The 23,991-nt window shown below is 45.9% G+C and overlaps 1 protein-coding gene across 5 annotated transcripts in view; it reads left to right on the top strand.

The window, feature by feature from the left end:
- SLC12A8 (solute carrier family 12 member 8) overlaps positions 1-23,991 on the top strand; it is a 99,279-nt gene that overhangs the window by 48,748 nt on the left and 26,540 nt on the right. For 4 of the 5 annotated variants that reach the window (XM_075117753.1, XM_048868895.2, XM_048868893.2 and 1 more), the window contains 3 exons: positions 2,863-2,976; positions 19,072-19,159; positions 21,078-21,165. In XM_075117753.1, coding sequence (XP_074973854.1) covers positions 2,863-2,976; positions 19,072-19,159; positions 21,078-21,165 — 290 coding nt within the window. The remainder of the gene's footprint in view (positions 1-2,862; positions 2,977-19,071; positions 19,160-21,077; positions 21,166-23,991) is intronic. The other variant, XM_075117752.1, reaches the window with a different exon arrangement.

Here is a 23,991-nt window from a genome sequence, read left to right as displayed (position 1 = left end):
GTAACTTAAGGTTTGGCCTAGAGGGATTCTCTATGTTTTGAATCTGATTATCCTGTAAGGTATTTACCATCCTGATTTTACAGAGGTGATTCTTTTACTTTTTCTTCCATTAAAATTCTTCTTTTAAGAACCTGATTGCTTTTTCATTGTTCTTAAGTTCCAAGGGTTTGGGTCTGTGTTCACCTATGCAAATTGGTGAGGATTTTTATCAAGCCTTCCCCAGGAAAGGGGGCGTAGGGTTTGGGAGGATTTTTTTGGGGGGAAAGACATTTCCAAGCGGGCTCTTTCCCTGTTATATATTTGTTAGACGCTTGGTGGTGGCAGCAATAAAGTCCAGGGGCAAAAGGTAAAATAGTTTGTACCTTGAGGAAGTTTTAACCTAAGCTGCTAAAAAAAAGCTTAGGGGGGTTTTCATGCAGGTCCCCACATCTGTACCCTAGAGTTCAGAGTGGGGAAGGAACCTTGACAGAAGCAGTTATACCAACCTAACTCCTGGTATAGACAGTGCTATGTTGACGGGAGAAAAATTGTTGTCCTATCCTCAGAGGTTAAGGAGAAGAAGCAATGGACTTAAATTACAGCAAGGGAGGTTTAGGTTGGACATTAGGAAAAGCTTCCTAACTGTCAAGGTAGTTAAGCACTGGAACAAATTGCCTACAGAGGTTGTGGAATCTCTGTCATTGAAGTTTTTAAGAACAGGTTAGACAAATGCCTGTCAGGAATGATCTAGTTATTACTTAGTCCTGCCATGAGTTCAGGGGATTGGACTAGTTGACCTACTTAGGTTCCTTCGAGTCCTACACTTCTAAGATTCTGTGATTAAAAAAATATAGTAGCAAGACATTTCTTTGTGCTTTTTGTCAGTGAGTATCTGAGGATTTGGTAGGAGCTTTTGATTAGCCATATGAATTTTCTGTGATGGTTTCAAAGCCCTGTTGTTCTCTGTGGTTTTAGAAGTAAAATTTGTAGATGTTTTAAGCAGAGCTCTCTTTCATCAAAAGAGTCATTTACGTTCCCTTTGAGACAAAGGACAGCTGTGATAAAGTCTACACTCAGTCACCTTTTCTCTTCATGTGAAACACTGGTCATTGCACAGAACGCTCATTCCACTGGACTGTTAGTTCCTCATAAACACACGGAAAATTCTCATTGGTATAATAATATGCCATGGACAAACATTTTGTAATTATTAAAGGAAATGTTTTGATTAATGAAATGGAAAACCAGTACAGTTCAAGTCTCCTGAAAGAAGTTCCTGCCACACTAGGACACCATATGAAAAACCAGGACTGTCCCAGTCAACTGAGACAATATGATCACTTTATCTATAGAGTCTGTTGTATGCATCATTTACTTCTTACCAAATTTCCATGATCCGAGCCATTTTTACTCTGACCATCCCATGACCTTTCCTTGAGCTGTCAGGCTCAAATATGTCTGGCAAATTCAGATGGTTTAATTTTCAGTATCCAAGTCTGTAGTGTGTGGGTGGGTGGTGGAGGGGGGAACACATTTCTTAGATACTTTGAGATTATTGTTTATACAGTGCTGATCTCTCACCAGTTGCCTTTTTCCATACTTCATAACACTTTTCCTTTTTTAAATCAAAATTCATGTGTGATCTGGAAAAACTTAGCATGAGGTGGGTGCGGGGAAGCATGAAATCTCCAGCAACAGCAGAAGGTACGCAGTTATTGGCATTTGTTTTTCATTATGATACATGTTTACACACCAGTTTAAACATCTGCTGAAGATCTGGGAAGGAGTTTTGTTGGTCGTAGTGCACAGCCATGTGTTTAGCTATATTTTTGAAACCATAAGACGGCAACAGAATAACAATGTACGTGGGGATGATAAGAATAAAACTTGACGTGGGAGTCTCTGGCTATAATATAGGGCCTTATTGTTTTCAATCTGTGTCTGAGTCTAACCTACAGGAGAGGACCGAATCTACAGTACATCAAGTTTATCTCAGCTGTGAGTTTATTGATAACATGTGCTAAAGATACATTGTATGTATTGATTGATGGAGCAACTCTCACAGTCAATGTTTGTGAATGCTGACTTAGGGCTTCTTTACACGGGGAAATTGACAGGCAGATCTATAGTGCTAAAATTATACTACAGTGGTATAACTCCCATGTGGACAAGATTCTGAAATAAAAGTGACTTTATTTCAGTATAATAACTCTGCTTTAAAAGTGGAGAGTTTTATACTGGCATAGCTATAGTGGGATCATTATACTGCTATAGTTCTGCCAGTCAGTTTCTCCATACAGACAAGCCCTTATTGGCAGTTATTGTGAGCCTTGTCCTCAGCTGGCTTAAATCCACACAGCTCCATGGATTTCAATAGTGCTGTGAAGATTTACACCAGTTGATGCTCTGACCATGCCTATTTTAGTTGTATTTAGCTATAGTTTCTCCAGAAATTTAAAATAGGACTGACCATATTTTCCTGAATTCATATTAGTTATTACAAATTTAGGGCTTAAGCCAATGGTGTGGTCACATGTGTTTGGAAAATAGACCTTCCCCAATGGCGGGGGAGGGAGAGAGAGAGTATGTCTACACAGCAACTACTAGACACCCACAGCTGGCCCGTGCTAGCTGACCCCTGGGGGTCAGGCTGAGGGGCTGTTTCATTGCTATGTAGACAGCCTGAGCCCAGAAGGCTACACAGCCCTGCAGCTCGAGCCCCGTGAGCCCAAGTCAGCTAGCATGGGCCAGCCACGGGCTTTTCTTTGCTGTGTAGATACCCTGTGTGTGTGTGAGAGAGAGAGAGTGTAAATAAGGGTTTCCATCTATCAGATTCCAAATCCATTTTCTCACAGTTTACATTTAAACCCCTTGTGTTTGCAGAACATGGCTTTGTTGGATATTCGAAAGAACTTATGTTTAACAACACGCTACCAGATTACAGTACGGGGGAGTCTTTCTTCACCGTTTTTGGAGTGTTTTTCCCAGCTGCTACAGGTACTATACATTTTATTACCTGATGCTTTATTACCGGAACTGCATTATAGAGGCGAGCACACGTAAGCAATGTGAATTAGTCTTAGCACCTTTTCAGGGTAGCAACGCATGCAGCTCTCCTGGTTATCAGAGTTGGCCATGCCAGCCTGCCTCAGTGAGTGCATGGTGGATCAGTGATTCTGGGATGCCTCACATTCTGTACAGCCTCATTGCACTCTTTAATTTAATCTTCTTTTTCTTGGTGGTCAGAAATTCCACATTGTTTTTAATCTATTGGTGCTGAGCTGTAATTGGTGTGACCTTCTAATTTTCATGCCTTTTCTCCCCTAATGGACACTGACTCTTGTCTTAACTCCTTGATACAGGGAGCTGGGATTTCTTTGACTGCAGTCCACTGTTATCTATGAAACCTGTCCTGACTGCCAGACTAGAGGGTTAGGCATTGGTTTAGGTCAGTGTTTTTAGGCCACAGTATTAACCTACCGTATCACATTTGATAGTGCTTACCTATAATGGTGATGAAAAAGATTTATTTCCTAAATTTTGGGTAATAATTCTTAAATTCTTCTCCTAAAGTAGATGGGCATTCCTATTTCATTTTAGATGGGGCAACTAATGCACAGGTAAGTTTTGCCTAAGATCACACAACAAATGCGTGGTAAAGTTGGGAACAAAACCCGTTTGTGCTGACTCCCAGCCCTTTACTCAATGTACTAGCCCACAGTTCTCCTCTCTCCCTAATTATAGATTTTGTTTTGCATTAGCCTCTCAGCATAGCTACTGAGAGACTCTCGCTAATAATTGCTGCTGTGGTGGCATATGTGAGGTGAAGGCTGGTGATGTGGTAGGTATAGTACCACTGCTTATCATTCCAGCTGACACATTTCTTAAAAGTAATTGTGGGTCTGGTTTTATTTCACTTTCCCTAAATTAACAAAAAGGCCATAAAAAATTAATCTGGCAATGCCAAGTGGGAATGAAATCACCATCAATTCGAGTTAGAATACCTCTTGTTGATGCTGTTTTTTTGCTATAAAAAGTACCGATTGTAAGCAGTTTCCATAGTGATGAATCCTTGGATTATAGAATGAATTTTCAGAGGATTAGCTCTAAGCAACTAGCCGAAAGTCATTAGCAGAGTTGCTGCAATACAGGGAGACATATTATATGGTTTCATAAAACAGATGAAATAAATGAGTGTTCCAGTCGCATAAATACTTGTTTTGTTAGAAATCTACCTCATTTGCTTTGGAAGAGCAAGTGTTCCCGTTACTTCCCTTTTGTCCCAAAATATTCGTTCACCCAGTTGGATCACCAGGGCTACGTGAACTTATTGCAAAGACTGGCTGAAGAATCTTTCTTTCAATGGCTTGTGTGGCCTTTTACAGAAAGGAATTGCTTCCCGTTTCCTTGAACACTCCTGTAGTTCTGTTCTGATTATGCTGATTATAAAGGGAGTATTTGTCAGAGCGGGGACAGAGGGGGTGGTGATGTGTCAGGCCTAGCAGACTGTCAGACCACATTCAGCACTCAGAAAGGCTTGGTCTCTGAGCGTCTCATTTCATGCATTTTGTTGAGTAGTGGGAATAGTTTCCCTTTTGTTCACTCTCTATGGAAGGACTGAAGCACTTTAAAGGCTTCTGAATCCTCTGTCATTGTGTTGCCTGCACAACCTATGGGCTCGATCCTGCAATGTTGGGAGCTCCCTTTACTTCCTTTCACTTCCACGGTGGTTGAGTGTGCTCAGTACCTTAATGGAGACTGGGCCACTGTGAAAGTGCTTGAGTTATTTCTTATTTGCCTCTCACTGAACTCCCTTATTCTAAGTCCAAACAGGTTGGGCAGTGATTTGGCAGGCGGCTTCTCGCGTGTGCCCAATGAGAGTTTGTTTTCCTTTACTGCTATCTTGTCAGCGTGGCTAGTGGCACCATGTGCTCCCTCCTGGGAGAATCACTGTTCTGAGTCCAGCCTCAAGACAGTGGTTGATGGTATTGTTTTTCCTTTCTCCCTTACCCGTGACTACTGGCTATGAGGAGGCTGCCATGTCATCCCCATGTCTGGAGTGCCGCTGCTCCTACGCAGCTGAATAGGGAAAAAAAGAGTGCGCTAAAACCTCAGAGTTACAAACACCAGAGTTACGAACTGACTGGTCAACCACACCCCTCATTTGGAACCGGAAGTACGCAATCAGGCAGCAGAGCCCCCAAAAGCAAATACTGTACAGTACAGTACTGTGTTAAATGTCAACTACTAAAAAATAGAAAGGGAAAGTTTAACAAAAGATTTGATAAGGTAAGGAAACCATTTCTGTGCATGGTTCATTTAAACAAAGATGGTTGAAAGCAGCATTTTTCTTCGACATGGTGAAGTTGCGAAGCTGTATTAAGGGTGGCAAAATACCTTGTTCACCTCAGCAGGCTCAGTCCTTTTTAGCCTTGGAGACTCCTCTCCTCAGTCAGCCCTTTGTGCTTGTTTTCCTTCCCTTCTGGGGAGGGAGTGCAGCCTCCCTACTGGGAAGGTTTGGTGTCTTGCTGCAAACAGCCTACTGGCAGCTTCCCTGCTCCTCTCACTCCCTCCCTCCTTCCACACAAGGGAGGGTTTAAAAAGGTCTCAAGTTGGAGTCAGCTGAACCTAACTGGTTCCCTAGCAACTCCTTTTCCAGCTGAACCTTATTGCCCCTTGGTTCTCTCTCTTCAGTGGATAGGGAGGGGCCTTTTAACCTCCTGGGACTAATTACTACCGCCCTCCCCGTAGCTGTTTGTGCTAGGTTTACCACATATGGCCTCCCCCCCACCCCCGCTCAACAGTGCGGGGTTGGGCTACTTGGGTCGGCAAACAGTGCACTCTCGACAGGCCATCCGCATTGCCATGTTGGATTCCAGACCTATGTTGTACTCTGAAGTGGAAGAGTTGAAGTGACAGGAACCATCTCGTCACTCTGGCATTTTTGTCTTTATTTTGGTGCATCCACTGCAGAGGGGCATGGTCCGTGACAAGGGTAAACCTCCGTCCCACTAGATAGTAGCGGAGGCTTTCTACGGCTCATTTTACCGCCAGGCATTCTTTTTTGACAACGTCGTATTTCTGTTCCCTAGGCAGGAGCTTCCTACTGAGGAAGAGGATGGGGTGTTCGTCATCCCCGACCATTTGTGAAAGTACCGCCCTCAACCCTCCATCAGAGGCGTCGGTTTGTAGGATAAACTCCTTCCCCCAGTCTGGGGCCACGAGTATGGGGTCAGTGCAGAGGGCCGTCCCTAGATCTGAAAAAGCCTCTTCAGCCGCGGTCGTCCATCTTACTATGTCTGGGCCCCGAGCTTTCGTCAGGTCCGTTAATGGGCATGCCCTGGTGGCAAAGTGGGGAATGGACCGTCTAGAGTACCCCACTAGTCCCAGGAATGCTCTGATCTGTTTTTTTCGGAGTGGTTGGAGCCACTTCTGTATAGCTTCTAACTTGTTGAGTTGGGGCCTCCCGACGCCCCATCCCACTATACACCCGAGATATTTGGCTTCAGCTAATCCGAGCGAACACTTGGAGGGGTTTGCTGTCAGCCCCGCCTTCCTCAGGGTATCCAGCACTGCCTCCACCTTCTCCAAGTGTGTCCCCCAGATGCGGCTATATATGATAACGTCGTCGAGGTAGGCTACCGCGTACTTGCCATGTGGTCGCAACAGTTTGTCCATGAGCCTTTGGAAAGTAGCGGGCACCCTATGCAACCCAAGGGGGAGGAAGGTGTACTGATATAGTCTCTCTGGAGTAGCAAAGGCCGTCTTCTCTTTGTCAGCCTTGGCCAGGGGGATCTGCCAACAGCCCTTGGTCAGGTCAAGGGTAGACATAAACCGTGCTTTTCCCAATCTGTTAATTAGCTCATCTGTCCGGGGTATAGGGTACGCATCAAACTGGGACACCTCATTCAGCTTTCGGAAGTCGTTGCAGAACCTCACGCTGCCATCCGGCTTAGGCACTAAAACCACTGGGCTTGACCATTGGCTATGAGATTCTTCAGTGACTCCTAAGGCCAGCATTTTCCTGACCTCTGTCCTGATCTCCTCTCCTTTGGCCTCCGGGATCCAGTATGGTTTGACGTTCACCTTCACTCCAGGCTCTGTGAGGATGTGATGGTGAACCTCAGTAGTCCTGCCTGGCTTTTCTGAGAACACATCCTGGTTGCGTTTAATCAGGCTGATCACTTCAGATCGTTGCTCCGGAGTCAACTCGGGGGATAGTCGCACTTGGTCGGGCTGGTCGCTTTTAGGGGATGGTGCCCCTAGCGCAACCACATGCGCTTCTCTATCCTGCCATGGCTTCAGCAGGTTTATATGGTAGATCTGCTCCAGCTTCCGGCGACCTGGCTTTTGGACCTTATAGTTGACTTCTCCTATGGCTTCTATTATCTCATATGGCCCCTGTCACCTGGCCAGGAGCTTGCTCTCTGCTGTGGTTATGAGCACTAATACCCACCTGGAACTTCCGGGTCATTGCTTGGCGATTGTAGTATGTCCGTTGGGCCCGTTAGGCCTTCTCCAGGTGTTCGCGCACAAGCGGGGTGACTTGAGCTATCCTGTCTTTCATTTGCAACACATGTTCAATGACATTTCTCCCGAGGTTCGGCTGTTCTTCCCAGCCCTCTTTGGCCATGTCCAGTATGCCCCTGGGGTGGCAACCATATAATAGCTCGAATGGGGAGAATCCAGTGGAAGCTTGGGGAACCTCCCATACAGCAAACAGCAAGTAAGGCAGCAGGGCGTCCCAGTCTTTCCCATCGCGACTGACCACTTTCTGTAGCACATTCTTCAATGTTCTATTGAAACGTTTGACAAGACCATCGGTCTGGGGATGATAAACTGATGTCCTGAGGGTCCGTATATGGAGCATTGTACGTAGGTCCTTCATTAACTTAGACACAAAGGGGGTCCCTTGGTCCGTCAGGATCTCTTTAGGTATCCCTACTCTGGAAAAAATCCGGACTAATTCTTTGGCTGTGGTCTTGGACATAGTGTTCCGTACGGGTATGGCCTCAGGATTTCGGGTGGCATAATCTAGTACTACCAGAATGTACTGATGACCCCGGGCTGACTTCTCCAATGGCCCTACTAGGTCCATAGCTATTCGCTCGAATGGGATTTCAATAATTGGTAGAGGTACCAAGGGGCCCTTAGGTGTGGTCAGGGCCCATGTATCTGACATTCCACACAGGAGGTACAATATCACCGGACCACTGCATAAATGCCGGGCCAAAAAAACCTCTGCAGAATCTGATCAAGGGTCTTATCTACCCCTAGATGGCCCCCGAACAGATGGCTGTGGGCCAGATCCATCACGCCCCTCTGATGCTTCTGTGGGACCAAGAGTTGTTCTATGACTTGCTCTTGGACCCGGACTACTCTGTATAGCAGATCACCCTTAATCACATAATATGGCCCTGGGCCCTTAACTCTCCCCTCCACGGGGACCCCATTTACCTCATCTCCTTCTTTACGAATATTGCTGTATATTGGATAATTGGCCTGATTCTGACCAAAAGTCCCGAGTGAGGTCCCCATTTGTCCAAACTCAAACTCAGGGGGATCTACCTCTGTCTCCCCCTCGGGGAAAACCCCCGGGGAACTAGGTCTGGTGATTGGGTCATTGATCACCTGCCCCGCCCCGCTGTCCGTTGAGCCACCTCTTTCCCCTACAAGCATAGATTTCTGGTACTGGATCAAGATCCTCGTTCCCCTCCTTTTATCCGCCCTCCGTTCCCTCCAAGTCTTCCTGGGCTTTCCCAGCGGGGAGAACAAATCCTGGCCAAATTCATGTAAGGCTGGGGGTGGGGGGTGGTTATCTATCTGGGCCACCCCCTGGATCCTGAGTTCATTATTTTCTTCCACCTTCTCCCCAGGGAGTAGGCTATCAAATCCCAGGAAGTCTCATCCGATAAGGACTGGGTAGGGGAGTTTCGGAACTACTCGCACCGTCACCTTAGTGGGGTTTCTGAGAACTTCTATTTTTATGGGGATGGTTGGGTAGTAACTGACATCCCCATGCACACAGGATATTCCTGAGCGTTTGGCCCGGGGTAGTTGGTCCTGCCCGACCAGCTTTCCTGAGACCAGCATGATTGCACTTCCCGAGTCTACTAACACGGTGGTCTCTATACCATTCATCTTAATGGGTCTAGTGTATCTACGAAGGACCATCGCAATCCCTACTAGACCCTACTTAGTCTAGTAAGAAATAATAATACTTATTAGATCACATGGTCCCCCTATATCTCTCAGTTCGCATTGCATGGGCTCTTCTAGATTTGGGCATTGGGCAGTGATATGCCCCCATTCGCCACATGCATAACATCGGTACCCTGCTCGCGGCAGCCCCCGATTTTTCAGGCTACTGGGCTTTCTCCTCCGAGCCTTTCTCCCCCCAATCCTCAAGTCTCTCTGGGATCTCTGGCTGCTCTTCCGCCTCCTTCCTCCCCTCCATAGTCCGGCCTGGTGCTAGGGCAAACCGGGGCCTTGGTGCAGAGACTTGTCTCCGATTCTGGCGCTTTCCTTTCCCGGTGGTCCGAGAAAGTTCTTGGGCTGCTAAGTGTTTCTCTATGAGGGCAACTAGTTCATCATAGGAGGAGGGATCGTTTTGGCGGACCCACCCTTGTATGTCCGGCGGCAACCCTGTCATGTACCTATCCAACACGTGGATTTCCACTATCTTCTTCAGCCCATGGGTCTCGGGGCGAAGCCACTTCCAGGCGAGGTGGATTAAATCAAATAGCTGGGACCTCGGCGGTTTGCTGTCCCGGTATTTCCACTCGTGGAAGCGCTGGGCCCGTATGGCTGGCGTCACACCTGATCTTGCCAGAATTTCCACCTTCAGCTGGGAGTAATCCATAGCTGTCTCTGTGGTCATGTCAAAATAGGCCTTCTGGAGCTCCCCACAGAGAAATGGAGCCAGGATACCTGCCCACTGGTCTTGGGGCCAGGCCTCCCACAATGCTGTCCTATTGAAGGCGAGGAGATATGCCTCTATATCATCGTCCGTAGTCATCTTCTGTAAATAGTTGCTTGCCTGCAGTGGCCAGGCCCCCTGGGGCCCATGCGTCAGCGTGGTCAGGGCTTTTAACTGGTTCACTACTTCATTCAGGGTGGCTCGATCTTGGGCCACCTGGTTCATCAGTAATTGGTTCATCTCTTGTTGGACGCGTACTGACTCTTGCTGGGCAGCCATCTGTACCCTGGTAGCCTCTTGTTGGGCCGCAGTGGCTTGTTTCAATGCCTTCAGTACATCCTTCATTTTTGGGGGGGGTGATTTACCTTGCTCTGAGATGGCTTGCCACAGAGCCTTACTCACTCACCAAATCCCACTTCTGACACCAAGTGTGGCAAAATACCTTGTTCGCCTCAGCAGGCTCAGTCCTTTTTAGCCTTGGAGACTCAGGTTTGGGGCAAGACAAATCCTGATAGGTAGCACAGGGTCCTGCTATTCCTCTCTTCAGTCAGTCCCTTGTGCATGTTTTTCTTCCCTTCTGGGGAGGGAGTGCAGCCTCCCTACTGGGAAGGTTTGGTGTCTTGCTGCAAACAGCCTACTGGCAGCTTCTCTTCTCCTCTCACTCCCTCACACTCCTCCTCCTTCCACCCAGGGGAGGTTTTAAAAAGGTCTCAAGTAGTTGGAGTCAGCTGAACCTAATTGGTTCCCTAGCAGCCCCTTTTCCAGCTGAACCTTATTGCCCCTTGGTTATCTCTCCTCATTGGATAGGGAGGGTCCTTTTAACCCCCTGGGACTAATTGCTACCCTCCCCCCCCTTGTAGCTGTTTGTTCTGGGTTTACCGCATAAGTCAATGTTCAGTTGTAAACTTTTGAAAGAACCACCGTACCGTTTTGTTCAGAGTTACGAACAACCCCCATTCCTGAGATGTTCATAACTCTGAGGTTCCACTGTATTTATGACAAAGCTGCAAAGAAAATTAGCCTTCGTGTTATTAAATGGTTCTTCATCGCTGCTGGTTCTTGGCAGCTGGGAAAGCCAAAGCTAATAGACAGAACTTATTTAAAGCTCCAGCAGTTTATTATTTCATTGGTTAGCAGTTGTAATACCAGTAATAATACTCAAGAGTCTCTTAAAATACAGCTTTTTGCAATGTACAGTATAATTAATTGGGTTGCTACGCACGACTTCCCTCATTTTGGTTAGTCAGTTATTCGGAGGGTTTAAACAATTCCCTGGCAGTAGCAATGTGCCAGTGGTGATTGTGTGATCTTACTCCCATTCCTGTTTGTATTAGAGCAGTGCATAGAGGGCCCATCCAGGTACCAGTGTGTTAGGTGCAGTACGTACAGAAGAATTTGCCCGGAAGAACTTGCAGTATGTTTAGACAAGAAAAGAGATGGGAGTAAGGAAGTACGGGGAATTGAGGCCTTGTCTACATTTAACATGCTGGACCGGCACAGCTGCACCCATGCAGCTGAGCCACTGTAGCTCCTCAGTGAAGTTAGGTCAGTATAACTGCATTGCACAGGGGTGTGGATTTTCCACAACCCTGAGTGACGTAGTTATACGGACATAAGTTGCTAATGTAGACCAAGCCTCAGGCACACCCAGGCTCCTGGTGTGTCTATACTTAAAGCACCACAGCACTGCAACTGCACCACTGTAGTGCCTCAGTGTAGACCAGAGGGGGGAAAACTACAGCCCATGGGCCATATCCGGCCTGCAGGACCCTTCCCTCTGGCCCCCGAGCTCCTGCCACGGAGCGGGGTCAGGACAGGCTTGCGGAGGAGCCAGTCCAACTCCCCGGCAGCGCGGTGTGCTGGGCGGAGGCTAGCTCCTGGCCCCTCCCATTCTGCTCCCCTTCCTCCCTGCCTCCCTCGCAGTCACAGTCCCCCAGTGCCTGGGCAACATGGCTGCAGCTCCAGCCAGGCGGCACAGCTATAGCGCCGCCAGACCTGGTGCTCCAGGGTGGTGCGGTCAGGGGACAGGGAGCAGGGGGAGTTCTGGTGGGGGGCTGGATCAGGGAGGGTTGCAGAGGGGCGGCCAAGGGGCTTGGGCCCTGCTGCCGGGGACAGGGGCAGAGCAAGCCAGGGCCCCCCTCCACCCCATCGTGCTTGGGCCCTGTCCCCAGCAGCTAAGCCCAGACAGGGAGCGAGCCCTGCCCGACTGCCAGGGAGAGCAGCCAAACGAGCAGGGGAAACGCACAGGGAAAGGACTGAGCTCCCCTTTCCCCCATCCCACAGGTAACGTGGAGCGGGGAGAGCAGGGAGGGTTGGAGAGAGGTGGGGGTCCCAGGGGTGGTCAGGGGGTGGGGAGCAGGGAAAATTGGTTAGGGGTGGGGTCCCAGAGGGATGGTCAGGGGGTAGAGAGCAGGGGTGTTTGGATAGGATGCCACCTGTAGAGTCAGACCAGTTGAACTGGCAGGAGAGAGTTTTTGAGATGATGACTCTTTAATAATAGAAGTGAAATAATCTTGGAACTAGAAGGTTCTGCCACGTGGGGGGGGGGGCAGTCTATCAGAGTGCAAAGGGTGCTAGTCCTCAGCTTCTAACTTGAGGATTTTGTGATGGGTGATACAGACCCCTCTCTCTCCTGAATGAACCCTCTCTCTGCTGGAAATGGAGGGATTTACATCTGTGAGTGAAGAGGAGCTTCATAGGAAGACACCATGAGAGTTCAAGTTCAGATTCAGCAATTAATAGTGGTTAGGGTACGCTTTGTGGAGGAGAAGCGGTTTGTGGAGTTCTGTATGTTGGGGACTTAGTGGGGATTGGATATTGGAACTGTCCCAGAGCGAGACAATTGTCACAGGGCAGTGGTTTTCCACGTGTGGTGGCACTACATCTAAGGGGTCTTTGAAAGGTTGTTGTTACCATAGAACAGAGGTTTTCAGTCTATGGTCCATGGACCCCTGGGGGTCCGCAGACTATGTCTAAGATTTCCAATGGGGGTCCGCACTCCATTCGAAATTTTGTAGCAATCTGCAAACGAAAAAAGGGTGAAAACCACTGTCCTAGTATAGAAGTAGAGGATTTGAGTAATGGAAAGTTCTTTCCAAACGCCAGCCTTTAATAAATCAGTTATTAATACTAGAAAGCCACACACGTAAATTAACATTAGAGACTGGATATGTATCATTTAAGTGATACTTAGGAAACTCTGTTGCTGTGTGTAATGATAAGTGAGGCTCCAATTATGTGTGAGTCCCTGTGTATCCTACCATCTGTGAGCGAACACTTTTCACAGAGCAGTCACTCCATATCTGACCTCTCAGTCCTCATCCTCAATCGAAACCTGCACAACACTTTCAGAAGATGAGCCTGAGAGCTTAAATCCGTAAGTTCGTAGACACTAAAAATCATGGTTTTAATAAAGACACTAGATTTATGGCTTATCACAACAACCTGTAACCCACTAATCTGTATTTTTTGTCCTTTGACTGCAGCGGTGTTAATTGGCCACCTCACCTTGAATTGTTTCTTAGATTATGTGTTAACTACTTATGATAAACAATGTATTCCACCTTGTATTTGGGTGTGACATTCACAGTACCTTTCCCAGAACTGAGGAAGAGCTCTGTGTAGCTACAAAGCTTGTCTCTTTCACCAACAGAAGTTGGTCCAATAAAAAATATTACCTCACCCACCTTGTCTTTCTGAAGTGAAGCTGAGTAAATTGTACTTTCTGGGGATTTCATTAAAAAAATAAAATTTAAGGCCATGGTCCAAATTCTGTTCTCAGTTTTTCTGAATTTTCAGTGTTATGACTCCAGTGATGGGAGTGGAGTTAGTCTAGTTTTACAGTTAGGCTAGGTTGCCTGGTACCCAGTTTTTGACCGGAAAGTCTGGTCAAAAGTGGTCTGTAGGGTGTTCAGTCAGTACTTCTGACTGGACACCAAAAGTCCGGTTACTGCCTGCAAACCCCACCAGCAGCCCGTCACATCAGCAACCAAAACTTCCTCCTGACCCTAAAGAAGAGGAAGACTATGAGCTGAATCTACCAGTTCTGCTAGTACTGACAAAGGTATCTTCCTCATCTGCCGATGAGGCGGTCTCTCCAGCTTTGCTGTCCCCTCGAGATGACCAGCAACTCCTGGAGCTGCTACCAAAGGTGGCAGAAGAATTCCAAATCTCCTTAGAGGAGGTCCAGGACACACAACATAAGTTCCTAGACCTCCTGCAACCCCTGGCATCCAGCTAGATAGGACTGTATGGCATGCACTGGTAACATGTATCCCTACTTCCAAGAGGGCAGAGAAACATGACGTTGTCCCACAAACAGAGCAGAGTTTCTATTTACCCACCCGGTCCTGAGCTCCGTAGTTGTTCAGGTTGCCACAGAGAGATCCAGGCAGCAACACCCATAAGGAGGCCAAGTGTGTGGACCAGCTGGGGAGGACGGTGTTTACATCTACAAGCCTGCAGTTTAGTGTATTGAATTGTCAATTGCTTTTGGCTAAGTATGATTTTCTGCATTATTAAAAGTTTATAGATTTCAGGGACAAATTGCCCCAGAGGGACAGGGCTCACTTGCAGGCTCTTATTGATGACGACAAACTGGTGGCAATGACTTCATTACAATCTGCGGCTGATGCAGCCTGCACCACGTCAAGATCAATGGCTATTGCCATTGCCTGGGAATCATGGCTACGCTCTAGGGTTTGCCAGGGAGGTCCAGAACACTGTAGAAGACTTGTCCTTCTATGAGACCTGTCTTCTCCATGAAAAGACAGATAAAACTTGCACTTGCTAAAGGACTCCATGGCAACCCTCCACTCTCGGTATATATCCACCAGAGGAAATACAATAAGCAGTTACCATCACCGCTCTTATGAACCTCTTCATAAAAGGCAGAGGGTGCAAGGGCCAGGATACTCTGCACCTTCCACTTCAGTCACATTAACCCAATCTCCAAAGGCTACTTTTGACAAGACACTCCGAAACTGTGAACTACTGTTGGTGCCATCTCCACCTAATCCCTAGATCTCCTTTGGTGGCTGCCTAGCACTCTTTTCCCACAGTTGAAGGGCAATAACATCAAATGTTTGCTGGATATCATCCATTCCAGCTATACCATAGAGTTTCCCTACCCCCCTCAAAACCCCCTTCCTTGTCCCTTTCCAGGGATCATTCTCACCAGGAGATCCTCCTCCCAGGGGATAAAATCCCGCCTTCAGCAGGGAGCAATAGAGCAGGTACCTCTTCAGCATCAGGGAAAAGGATTCTATTCAAAATATGTCCTAGTTCCCAAAAAGAAGGGAGAGTTGAGACCCATTCTCAACTTGCAACACCTTGACATTTTTATTCACAAACTAAAATTTTGTGTGTGGTTACAGTGGCATCAATGATACCATCTCTGGAAAAGAACCCGTGGTTCTCACTGTGAAAGATGCATGCTTTCACATGGATATTTGCCCTTCCTGCAGAAGATTCCTCAGGTTTATGGTGAGTCCCAATCACTATCAAGATGGAGCGTTTCCATTTGGTCTAGTAGCCACTCGCAGGGTCTTCCCTCGACATGCAATGAGCACCGACATTGGCATTTTACCTGCCGGGAACAAAACCCATTAGAAAGTCACCTAAATTTTTCATTGCCATAGCAGAACAGCTTTGAGGTCAAGCTGTATCCTCTCAGAGGGTCTCTAAGTAGCTCTTCAGGTATATCCTTAACTCTGTTACCAGATGGCACAGCTTCCTCCCCGACATGTAGTAAGGGCACACTCTACAAGATACAAGCGGCCTCAGTAGCATCACTTCAAGAGGTCCCCTGCTTGACATTTTCAGGGCAATGAGGCATTATGCCATGGCCCAAGAGTCCTCCACTGATGCATCCTTTGGGCAGAAGTTCTACAAGCAGCTATACCACCTGCATCCTTGCACCCTTCTTCTCTCTAAGGACGGCTTGTCAGTCACCCACAGTGGAATACACATAAGGACCAGCACTCAAAGAAGAAAGGAAAGGTAACGTTACTTACCTTGTTGTAACTGGAGTTCTTCAAGAGGCATGGTCCCTATCTGTATTTCACTACCCACTCTGCTTCCGATCTTGGCATGATTTGTGGTGGAGAAGGAACTGAAGAAGCGGTCGATCCGCCCCTTATGCCCTCCATGCAGAGCAGGAGGGGAGTAGGGACACAGGTGTGAACCAATGGACACTGCTTGCAAAAATTCTCCAATCTCAGGCACAGGAAGCACATGTGTACCCACAATGGAATACAGATGGGGACCATACATCTCAAAGAACTCCAGTGACAACAAAGTAAGTAACTTACCTCTTGAGGTCATTTTAGTGTGAAATATCTTTGCATTGAAACTGAATTCTGGAATAAACTGCATCTGGTGTTTCAAAGTGACAGCAAATAGATTTAGAAGTCTTGGGCTATATAATCTGCAGACTGGCACAGCTCCACTAAGGCTGTGGAGTGGTGCCAATGTACATGAGCAAAGAATTTGGCCCCTTTTAAAAATGAACACTTATCTGGTATTTTCCATTCCCCATCTCCAGAAGGAATGAAGGAGACGAGGAATGGAAAGGGCCCTTGCTCTCTACCTTGATTTATAATGTAATGTACTAGAAAATGTAAAAATCTTGGTTTTATGACAGTGATATATGATAAATCATAGGTGGTTAAGTTATAAACTGGAGGTGGTGTAGCTGTTGATTGTCTCTGACCTATGATGTAGGTAGTACCCTTCTGCAAAAGTTTTCATGTGTCCATCCCATGGATAATTCCCAGAATAGGATTACATTGGGCGTAGTTGTGATGTACAGGCTGTCTCGATACTCCCTTGGTTTCCTGGCTGAATTGACCACGTTTTTATCCTGCCTTGCCCAGCAGCCTTGCCGTTATCTGCTTTGTGAGATAATGGGTCTGTGTGGAAAATCGAGGCTGCTATCGGATTGAAACAGAGACATGGGTAATTCTCTCTGAGAACAATCTGCAGATAAGATTGTTCAAATTTGGAGGGGGATGAATGATTCCATGGGGGCTGATCTATGTCTGGAGGAGAGAAATGTCCCAGCTTCTCAAGTTGATTTTTTGGACAGTTTTTCTTGTTGAGAGCTAGAATTTTTGAGAGCACTCCACCCTACTGCTTTCAGATCAGACTCATTCTTTCTTGTATTTAACAGGGAAGGAGCACTTTATTATTAAGGGTAAGCAGGTTGCTGCTTCTTTGAAAAGAGTTGGACCTGCTACTCGGGAAAGCACTTCTTGATGCTAATCTTCTCCAGCTATCACCCTGTCTGTAACATGTCCTTTGTGGACAAGGTGATTGAGAATAAAACAGCAAGACACCACCTGTGACTCCTGAACTTCCTTGGTCCTCTTCAGTAAGATCTGAGGCCTCTGTGTCGTATAGAGGAGGCTGTATTGGCATCTGTGGTTGATGATGCCCACATTAACTCTTGTACACTATCTAATCTATCTATCATACTTATGTGGCCCCATTGCTGTACTATCAGAGTGGCTCAAAGTAATTAGCGTACTTATCCCCATACACCATTGTGAAGTAAGGAAGTATTATTATCCCCATTTCACAGACGGGAAACTAATGCTGCACAGGAATGATGAAGTCAGAGTTTGGGTGGTGAATAAGTGATGACAGGCTCCAATTCAGCAAGCCGGTGCCATTTTAAGGCGCTCCCATGAAGTGATTGGCCCTTGTGTGGCATTTCATCCTGAGCCGAAGGCTAGACAGGAGCAATTCATCTTGGCAAAAACCCCACAACAAAGGCAACTAGTCATTGCCGTGCCAGCAGACTACAGTCTGCAAGGGACACCTTCCAAACACTTTGCATGGAAATGAGTTGAACATCACTGAGGAGGAAGGAAGTTCAGTAGTTAGGGTGCTATCCTGGAACTGACTCAGGGTCAATTTCCTGCTCTGCCACAGACTTCCTGTACAACCTTGGGCAAGTCATTTGACCACTCAGTTTCCCATCTGTGAAATGGGGATAATAATATTTCCTTACTTCACGGTGGTGTATGGGGATAAGTACACTAATTGTACACTGAAGAATAGTAGTACACTGATAGTGTACTACTAATAGTAGTGCACAACCAATAGTACACTACTAATAGTACACTAATTGTCCAAATTCTCATCATGTTTTTAAAGTAACATGGCTACTTTTCTCTTTACCAGTATCTGAATACTTCTAGGAAGTGTGAAAAAGCTATTTTGACCAGGAAGGATGGTATTGTGCTTATGGGCACTGAACCGAGACTCAGGCACTGTGGGCCAGTTACTTAATCCCTTTGTGCCTCCCTTTGCCAAGCTGAAAACTGGGGGATAATTCTCCCTTTCTTCTATCCTTTTGTCTGTCATGTCTATTTAGATTGTAAACTTTGTGGGGTAGAGTCTGTCCCGTACTATGTATTTCTATGTGTCTATTGCCTCGGGATCCCAGCTGGGGCCTCTGGGAACTACTGGCATATAAATAATTACAACAGTTTAGTTAGATTGTCCTCAGTTCTACCATGTGCTTTCTGTATGACTTCGGGCTTAACACTTAACCTCTCAGAGCTTCAGTTTCCCTATCTGCAAGCTAGAGATAATGCCTATCTCACCAGGGTGTCATGAGCTTTAACTGACATCTGCAAAGTAGATTCCTGGATGGGAGATGCCATATGCCTGCACAGTATTATTATTCTCTATCTGTTAAATGTGCGTGGCATCGTTGGTAGACACAGACAGTACAAGCCATTTTATAATAAAGATTGTCTCTCCTGGATGTAAGAACCTATCATCTCTCTGGGTCTAACTGCATGTGTCAGAGCTGGGTAATACGGCCTGTTGACTGGACACTGGGATGAATGGCAGCACTTTTCTATTGACAATTGAACAACACTGTTTCCTGTGATGTTTGTATTAAGATAAGACGTTTTTGTTTAAATTCATGCTTTTTTTCTCATGTCATTGTCCAGTCTGAACAAAGGGTCCTTTGTGGGCATGTTTTTGGTAGCTTGTTACCATTGGATACAGGGTTGAATGGTTACTTACTTACAAAGCTACGGCTATGGGGCAAATAGTGTTTGCATCAGCGACGTGACAAAGTATAGCTGCAGTTCTGACATGATCGATAAATGATCTAATTCCAAATTATGTTTATCTTTGTCTACAAAATGCAGGTGTGATGGCTGGGTTTAATATGAGTGGAGACCTCCAGAAGCCTGTGGCCAGCATCCCACTCGGGTCTCTGGCAGCTATCGGCATTTCGTAAGTCGCTTGAAAGAGAGTGAAAAGAATTTACTTTCTGTTTAGAGTGTGCCCTGGATGTGACCAATCTATTTCGTATTCCAGTCAACCTTTTATTACTCACCCATCTGGAAAATTACAGTCTGGCTCTTGTTCAAATTATCATCTATTACCTACTCCTACTCTGGATGGTTTTAGTGAAGAGATTCATTAATGCGGATATAATCAATTCTTCTCCACCCCTCGGGCCCATTTCCTAATACAGAATGTGTATTAACTCTAGAATTGTCAAATTGGACTACTCTGGAGTAGATTTCAAAATTGTTGGATTTAGGGTTTTTTAAGAAAAGAAAAATTACAAGCCTTCTAAAGAAACAGGCTGAGTCGTTTATTTATATTAGCTCACGTGTTGCAGCTAAATTTCTCAAGTACTTTTTTATTAAGAATGACTTAGGGTTTATCCTCACAGCAGCTGGGAGGGTGCTTCCCAGTGCTGGTAGACAGTCGCACTAGCTTTGCTCAAGCTAACGCGCTAGAAACAGCAGTGTGGCCATGGCGGGATGGGAGGTGGATCAGGCTAGCTACCTGTGTGCACACCTCGGAGGTCAGGCGGGCTAGTCTAACTGTGTCCACACTGAAATATTTAGTGCACTAGTTCAAGCTGAGCTCGCGCCTCTGTGTATCCGAGCTGGAAAGCACACTCCCAGCTGCTGTGTAGACATAGCATCAGATGAAAGGAGCCCTTCTGGTGGCAAACCCATAGTGAATGTGACACTGTGTTCTTTGTATGTCATTTCTCATCCTGATCAGTTTTTGCATGGTAATGTGACCAGTTTTTTTTTTTTATGCAGTGTGTGTGATGGTAATATTTCCTCTCTCAGCCATAAAGGGTAACGTTTTATCGGTGGGATGATTTTGAAGGCTTGTAATTGCCTGGTACACAGTCTTGGGGATTAACCTTGCATGAAGCGTGGAAGGTCATTCCCGAGGCTTAAAAAAGAACATTGGCGTCATTTGGGCCCCAGGCATTTTACACATCGTTCTGGGCTGGCTAAATTCCAACTGCCCCATGCACGTGGCAGTGGGTTGCTCTGTTGTCCCTTGGGACAGAGAGGCAGATTGTGTCACTGAGATTTGTTACCTGGCACAGTGTACACCCTGAGGAGAACCAGTGCTGTTACTCTGGCTGGTGCATTGTGGGGGATGGAGCCTAGGGTCCCTCAATTCCCTGCCCTGCCCCAACAATTCCTACCTGCTTGTGCATGGTGGGATGTAGTGATTTGTGGAAGGCTACATCTCTGTCTGGGCGGCCTACCCTCAGACAGATGCAGGAAGGACAAGGTAGAAGTGAGGCAATCACATTTAATATAATATGCCGCAGACTTGGCATGCCCACTTGCAGGCATTTAGGAAAAGGTGAGTTTTAAGGAGGGATTGAAGGAAGATGTCCATTTACATTGACTCATTTCCCTATTTCAGACATTTCGCATCTAGTAGTTCTCTCTGAGGCCATTTTTCACATACAATAGAACCTCAGAGTTACAAATACCACAGATATGAACTGACCAATCAACCACACCCCTCATTTGGAACCAGAAGTACGCAGTCAGGCAGCAGTAGAGACCAAAAAAAAAAAAAAAAAATACAGTACAATACTGTGATAAACATAAACTACTTAAAAAAATAAAGGGAAAGCAGCATATAGCAGTTGCTGCTTATCACTTTACACTTTTGCCTTTGCATGTAGGCAATGCTACTATGCTACTCCCTAACTTTTAGAACAGGGAATACAAGTATTGCAGTAATGTCAATTATTTGTGAAGCTTTTAAATGGTGGTCACTGTAAGTAGCTGAATTTCTTCAGGCCTTCATGATAGTAAAAATGCCCAATGAACTCATTGTTTTGGGAACAAATGGTGTCTCTCTCTGTTGTTTGCAGGTGGTTTCTATATATAGTCTTTGTTTTCTTGCTGGGAGCCATTTGTACCCGGGAGTCGCTCCGCTATGACTTTATGATAGCAGAAAAGGTAATTAGTTAAATTTAAAATAACTCAATCCATTGTAGAAAACGGTGCTTTCCAGTCTACAGGGGCATTATTTTAAGCTGGGATTTTCCAGAGCCTAAGGGAAAAGCAGTGGGATTTGGTGCCTTAGACTCCTTTGAAAATCCCAGCCCAAGATTCCTGGGTAAAATTGATTTGAATAGCTTGCATTCTCCAACATGACCTGTAATGCTGAATCTTGGAATAATTCCACAGCAATAACTTTAATAGCTAAAATATGCTAATGTTGCCTAATGATAAACACTGTACATTATTCAGTATAGACTTTTTCATCAGTGGAAGCTTAGGTCTAATTGAAATCTCCAAAGAATCACACTGCTTATCTTTACTAAGCCAAGCAAGGCTTACATTTTCCTATCCACTCTAGTGTAATTGCAATGTAAGTAATGGGATTATTAAATCCTAGGCATTCCACATTGGCATATACCTACAAAGCTGGTTTGTAGTATCATAGTCAATGAACCTTATCACTGAGGTTCACGAAAAGAGAAGAAAAGATTTCAGTGTATTTCATTGCTCGCTTACGTTAAGTGGAAGTAAAATGTTTATGGCTAATTTTCAATTATCCCCCATTATCCAAAATTATATGCTCATTGCAATTTGACAGAATTTCTTTGATTAAATTAGTTTGGCATGCTTTATTTTTATTTAATTCTTAATTCTTCTAACAGAGTTTAAGCTATAATTTCTATTTGAAATGCATGCTTTCATTTTCCCTCTGAATGCAACCCTAGATTTTGTCCTGTTTCCAAGATAAGAAAAAATAGTTTAGATTTACACTGAAATATGATTGTATGTGGGGTATCACAGACTCCCAAGTCATGCCCACTCTTGGCCCCATATGGTCCCTGGGGGGAACCCCCTTTAGTGTGACAGCCCTTCTTGGAGATCCACTCTCTCTCTGGGGTTAAGCCCCTCCGCCTCCTGGAACCGTACCTCTCTGAGCCTTAGTATGCCTCTCTTGCTGTGGGCGTCCTCAGGGAGTCCACTTGCTCTGGACCCCTGGAGCCTCCACTTCCAGAAGGAATAATGCAACCCTGTTCTCCAGACCGGAGCGACTCTCAGCCAGCATAAAACAGGAGGGTTTATTGAGCGTCTGAACCCAGCATAGGAAATGCTCAGGGCCCTCAGTCCTGGCCTCCCTCAGCACAGTACATCTAGGTCTCTCCTGCATCCGGGTGGGCTCTGCCTGCTCTCTCTCCCCAGTCCCGAGACCCAGCTGGGCATCTGATATCATCTGCCTCGAAGCCCTGCCTCTGTCCATTGTCTTCTATCCAGGTAAACAGGGTCGCCTGGGCTTCCTCTCCTCTCAGCCATCCTTTGTTCCCAACTGGCTGGTCAGGTCACCAGGGTCCTCTCTCCACAGCCCGTTGCCCTCCCACTGGCCAGAACCGGCTGTGACTCCTAAGCTGGCCTCCCGGTCCCCAGGTCACCAGTCGCTGGGGTATCCATTCTCCAGGCCATTGGCTGGGGTCCCAAGTTCCATCGCTGGTCATCTGTAACAACAAACTCCCTCTCCCATCTCCTCGTTAAACCAGTAACACCCAGGGAAACTGAGTCCCACGCCCTCTGCATGCAAACCATTGAAAAAAACAAGAAAATCCCCCGCTTCATCACACAGGGTTTATATCACTTATAGCTAAGGCAGAAATCATCACTGTTTCTGGGAGAAAAGTGGAACAATTCTACGCTAGCCATTTTAATTCAGTGTCTTTGTTATATAAATGTTGATAGTCCTTTATTACCATAGTGCCCATGAGCCTCAGTCATGGACCATTGTGCTAGGGGTTATACAAACAGAACAAAAAAGATGGTCCTTACGCCCCCAAAAGCTTACAGTCTTAGTATAAGAATAGAGACAACAATTAGATGTAGACACGCTGATGGGGAAATACAAAGAAACAGTGAGACAAACTGTAGTGAGACTCCCAGTGCACCCTAGTAATGTATTCTTTTAGATGATAAAAGTACTGTACATACCTCGTACTTTTAATGAATAAGTAGAAGAGAAAAGATTTGTAAAATTAGGTTAGCTTCAGTACCCCATAACAAACAAGCAGAATAGCTTGTTTTCCTTCTTTGACAGGGTAACTGGTTTGGCAGATAGGGGGAATGCAGTGGACATAATATACCTGGACTTTAGTAAGGTTTTTGGTGCAGTCCAACATGACATTCTGATGAATAAGCTGGACAAATGCAGGCTTGGTGGAACTACCATTAAGTGGATAAATAATTGGTTAAACCATCGCAAACAAAGAGTAACTATTAATGGAATGATGTCAGATTGGAGGGAGGTCTCAAGTGGGGTTCCACAGGGATCTTTCCTGGGTCCGGTGTTATTTAACATCTTTATTAATGATCTGGATGTAAGAATAGAGAGCATAATGATCAAATTTGCAGATAATACAAAGCTGGGAGGGGTGCTGCAAACACTTTGGAGGGCAGAGTTAAAATTCAAAGGGATTTTGATGAATTAGAGAACTGGGCTATAGACGACAAAATGAAATTCAACAAAGACAAATGTAAGGTGCTACACTTAGGGAAGTAAAACCAAAAGCACAGGCACAGAATGGGGGAAAACTGGCATGGCAGCAGCACTGTTGAGAAGGATCTGGGAGTTGTGGTGGATCACAACCTCAACATGAGTCAGCAATGTGATGCTGTTGCAAACAAAACAAATGTTATTTCAGGTTGCATTAACAGAGGCATAGCATGCAAGTCACAGGAGGTGATAGTACCGCTCTACTCAGGGCTGGTTAGGCCTCAGCTGGAGTACTGTGTCCAATTTTA

The sequence above is a fragment of the Caretta caretta genome, chromosome 11 (genome assembly GCF_965140235.1).
Source record: "Caretta caretta isolate rCarCar2 chromosome 11, rCarCar1.hap1, whole genome shotgun sequence".
NCBI lineage: Eukaryota > Metazoa > Chordata > Testudines > Cheloniidae > Caretta > Caretta caretta.
Note: the sequence above shows the minus strand (reverse complement) of the source record. Positions and strands in the feature narration are given on the sequence as shown.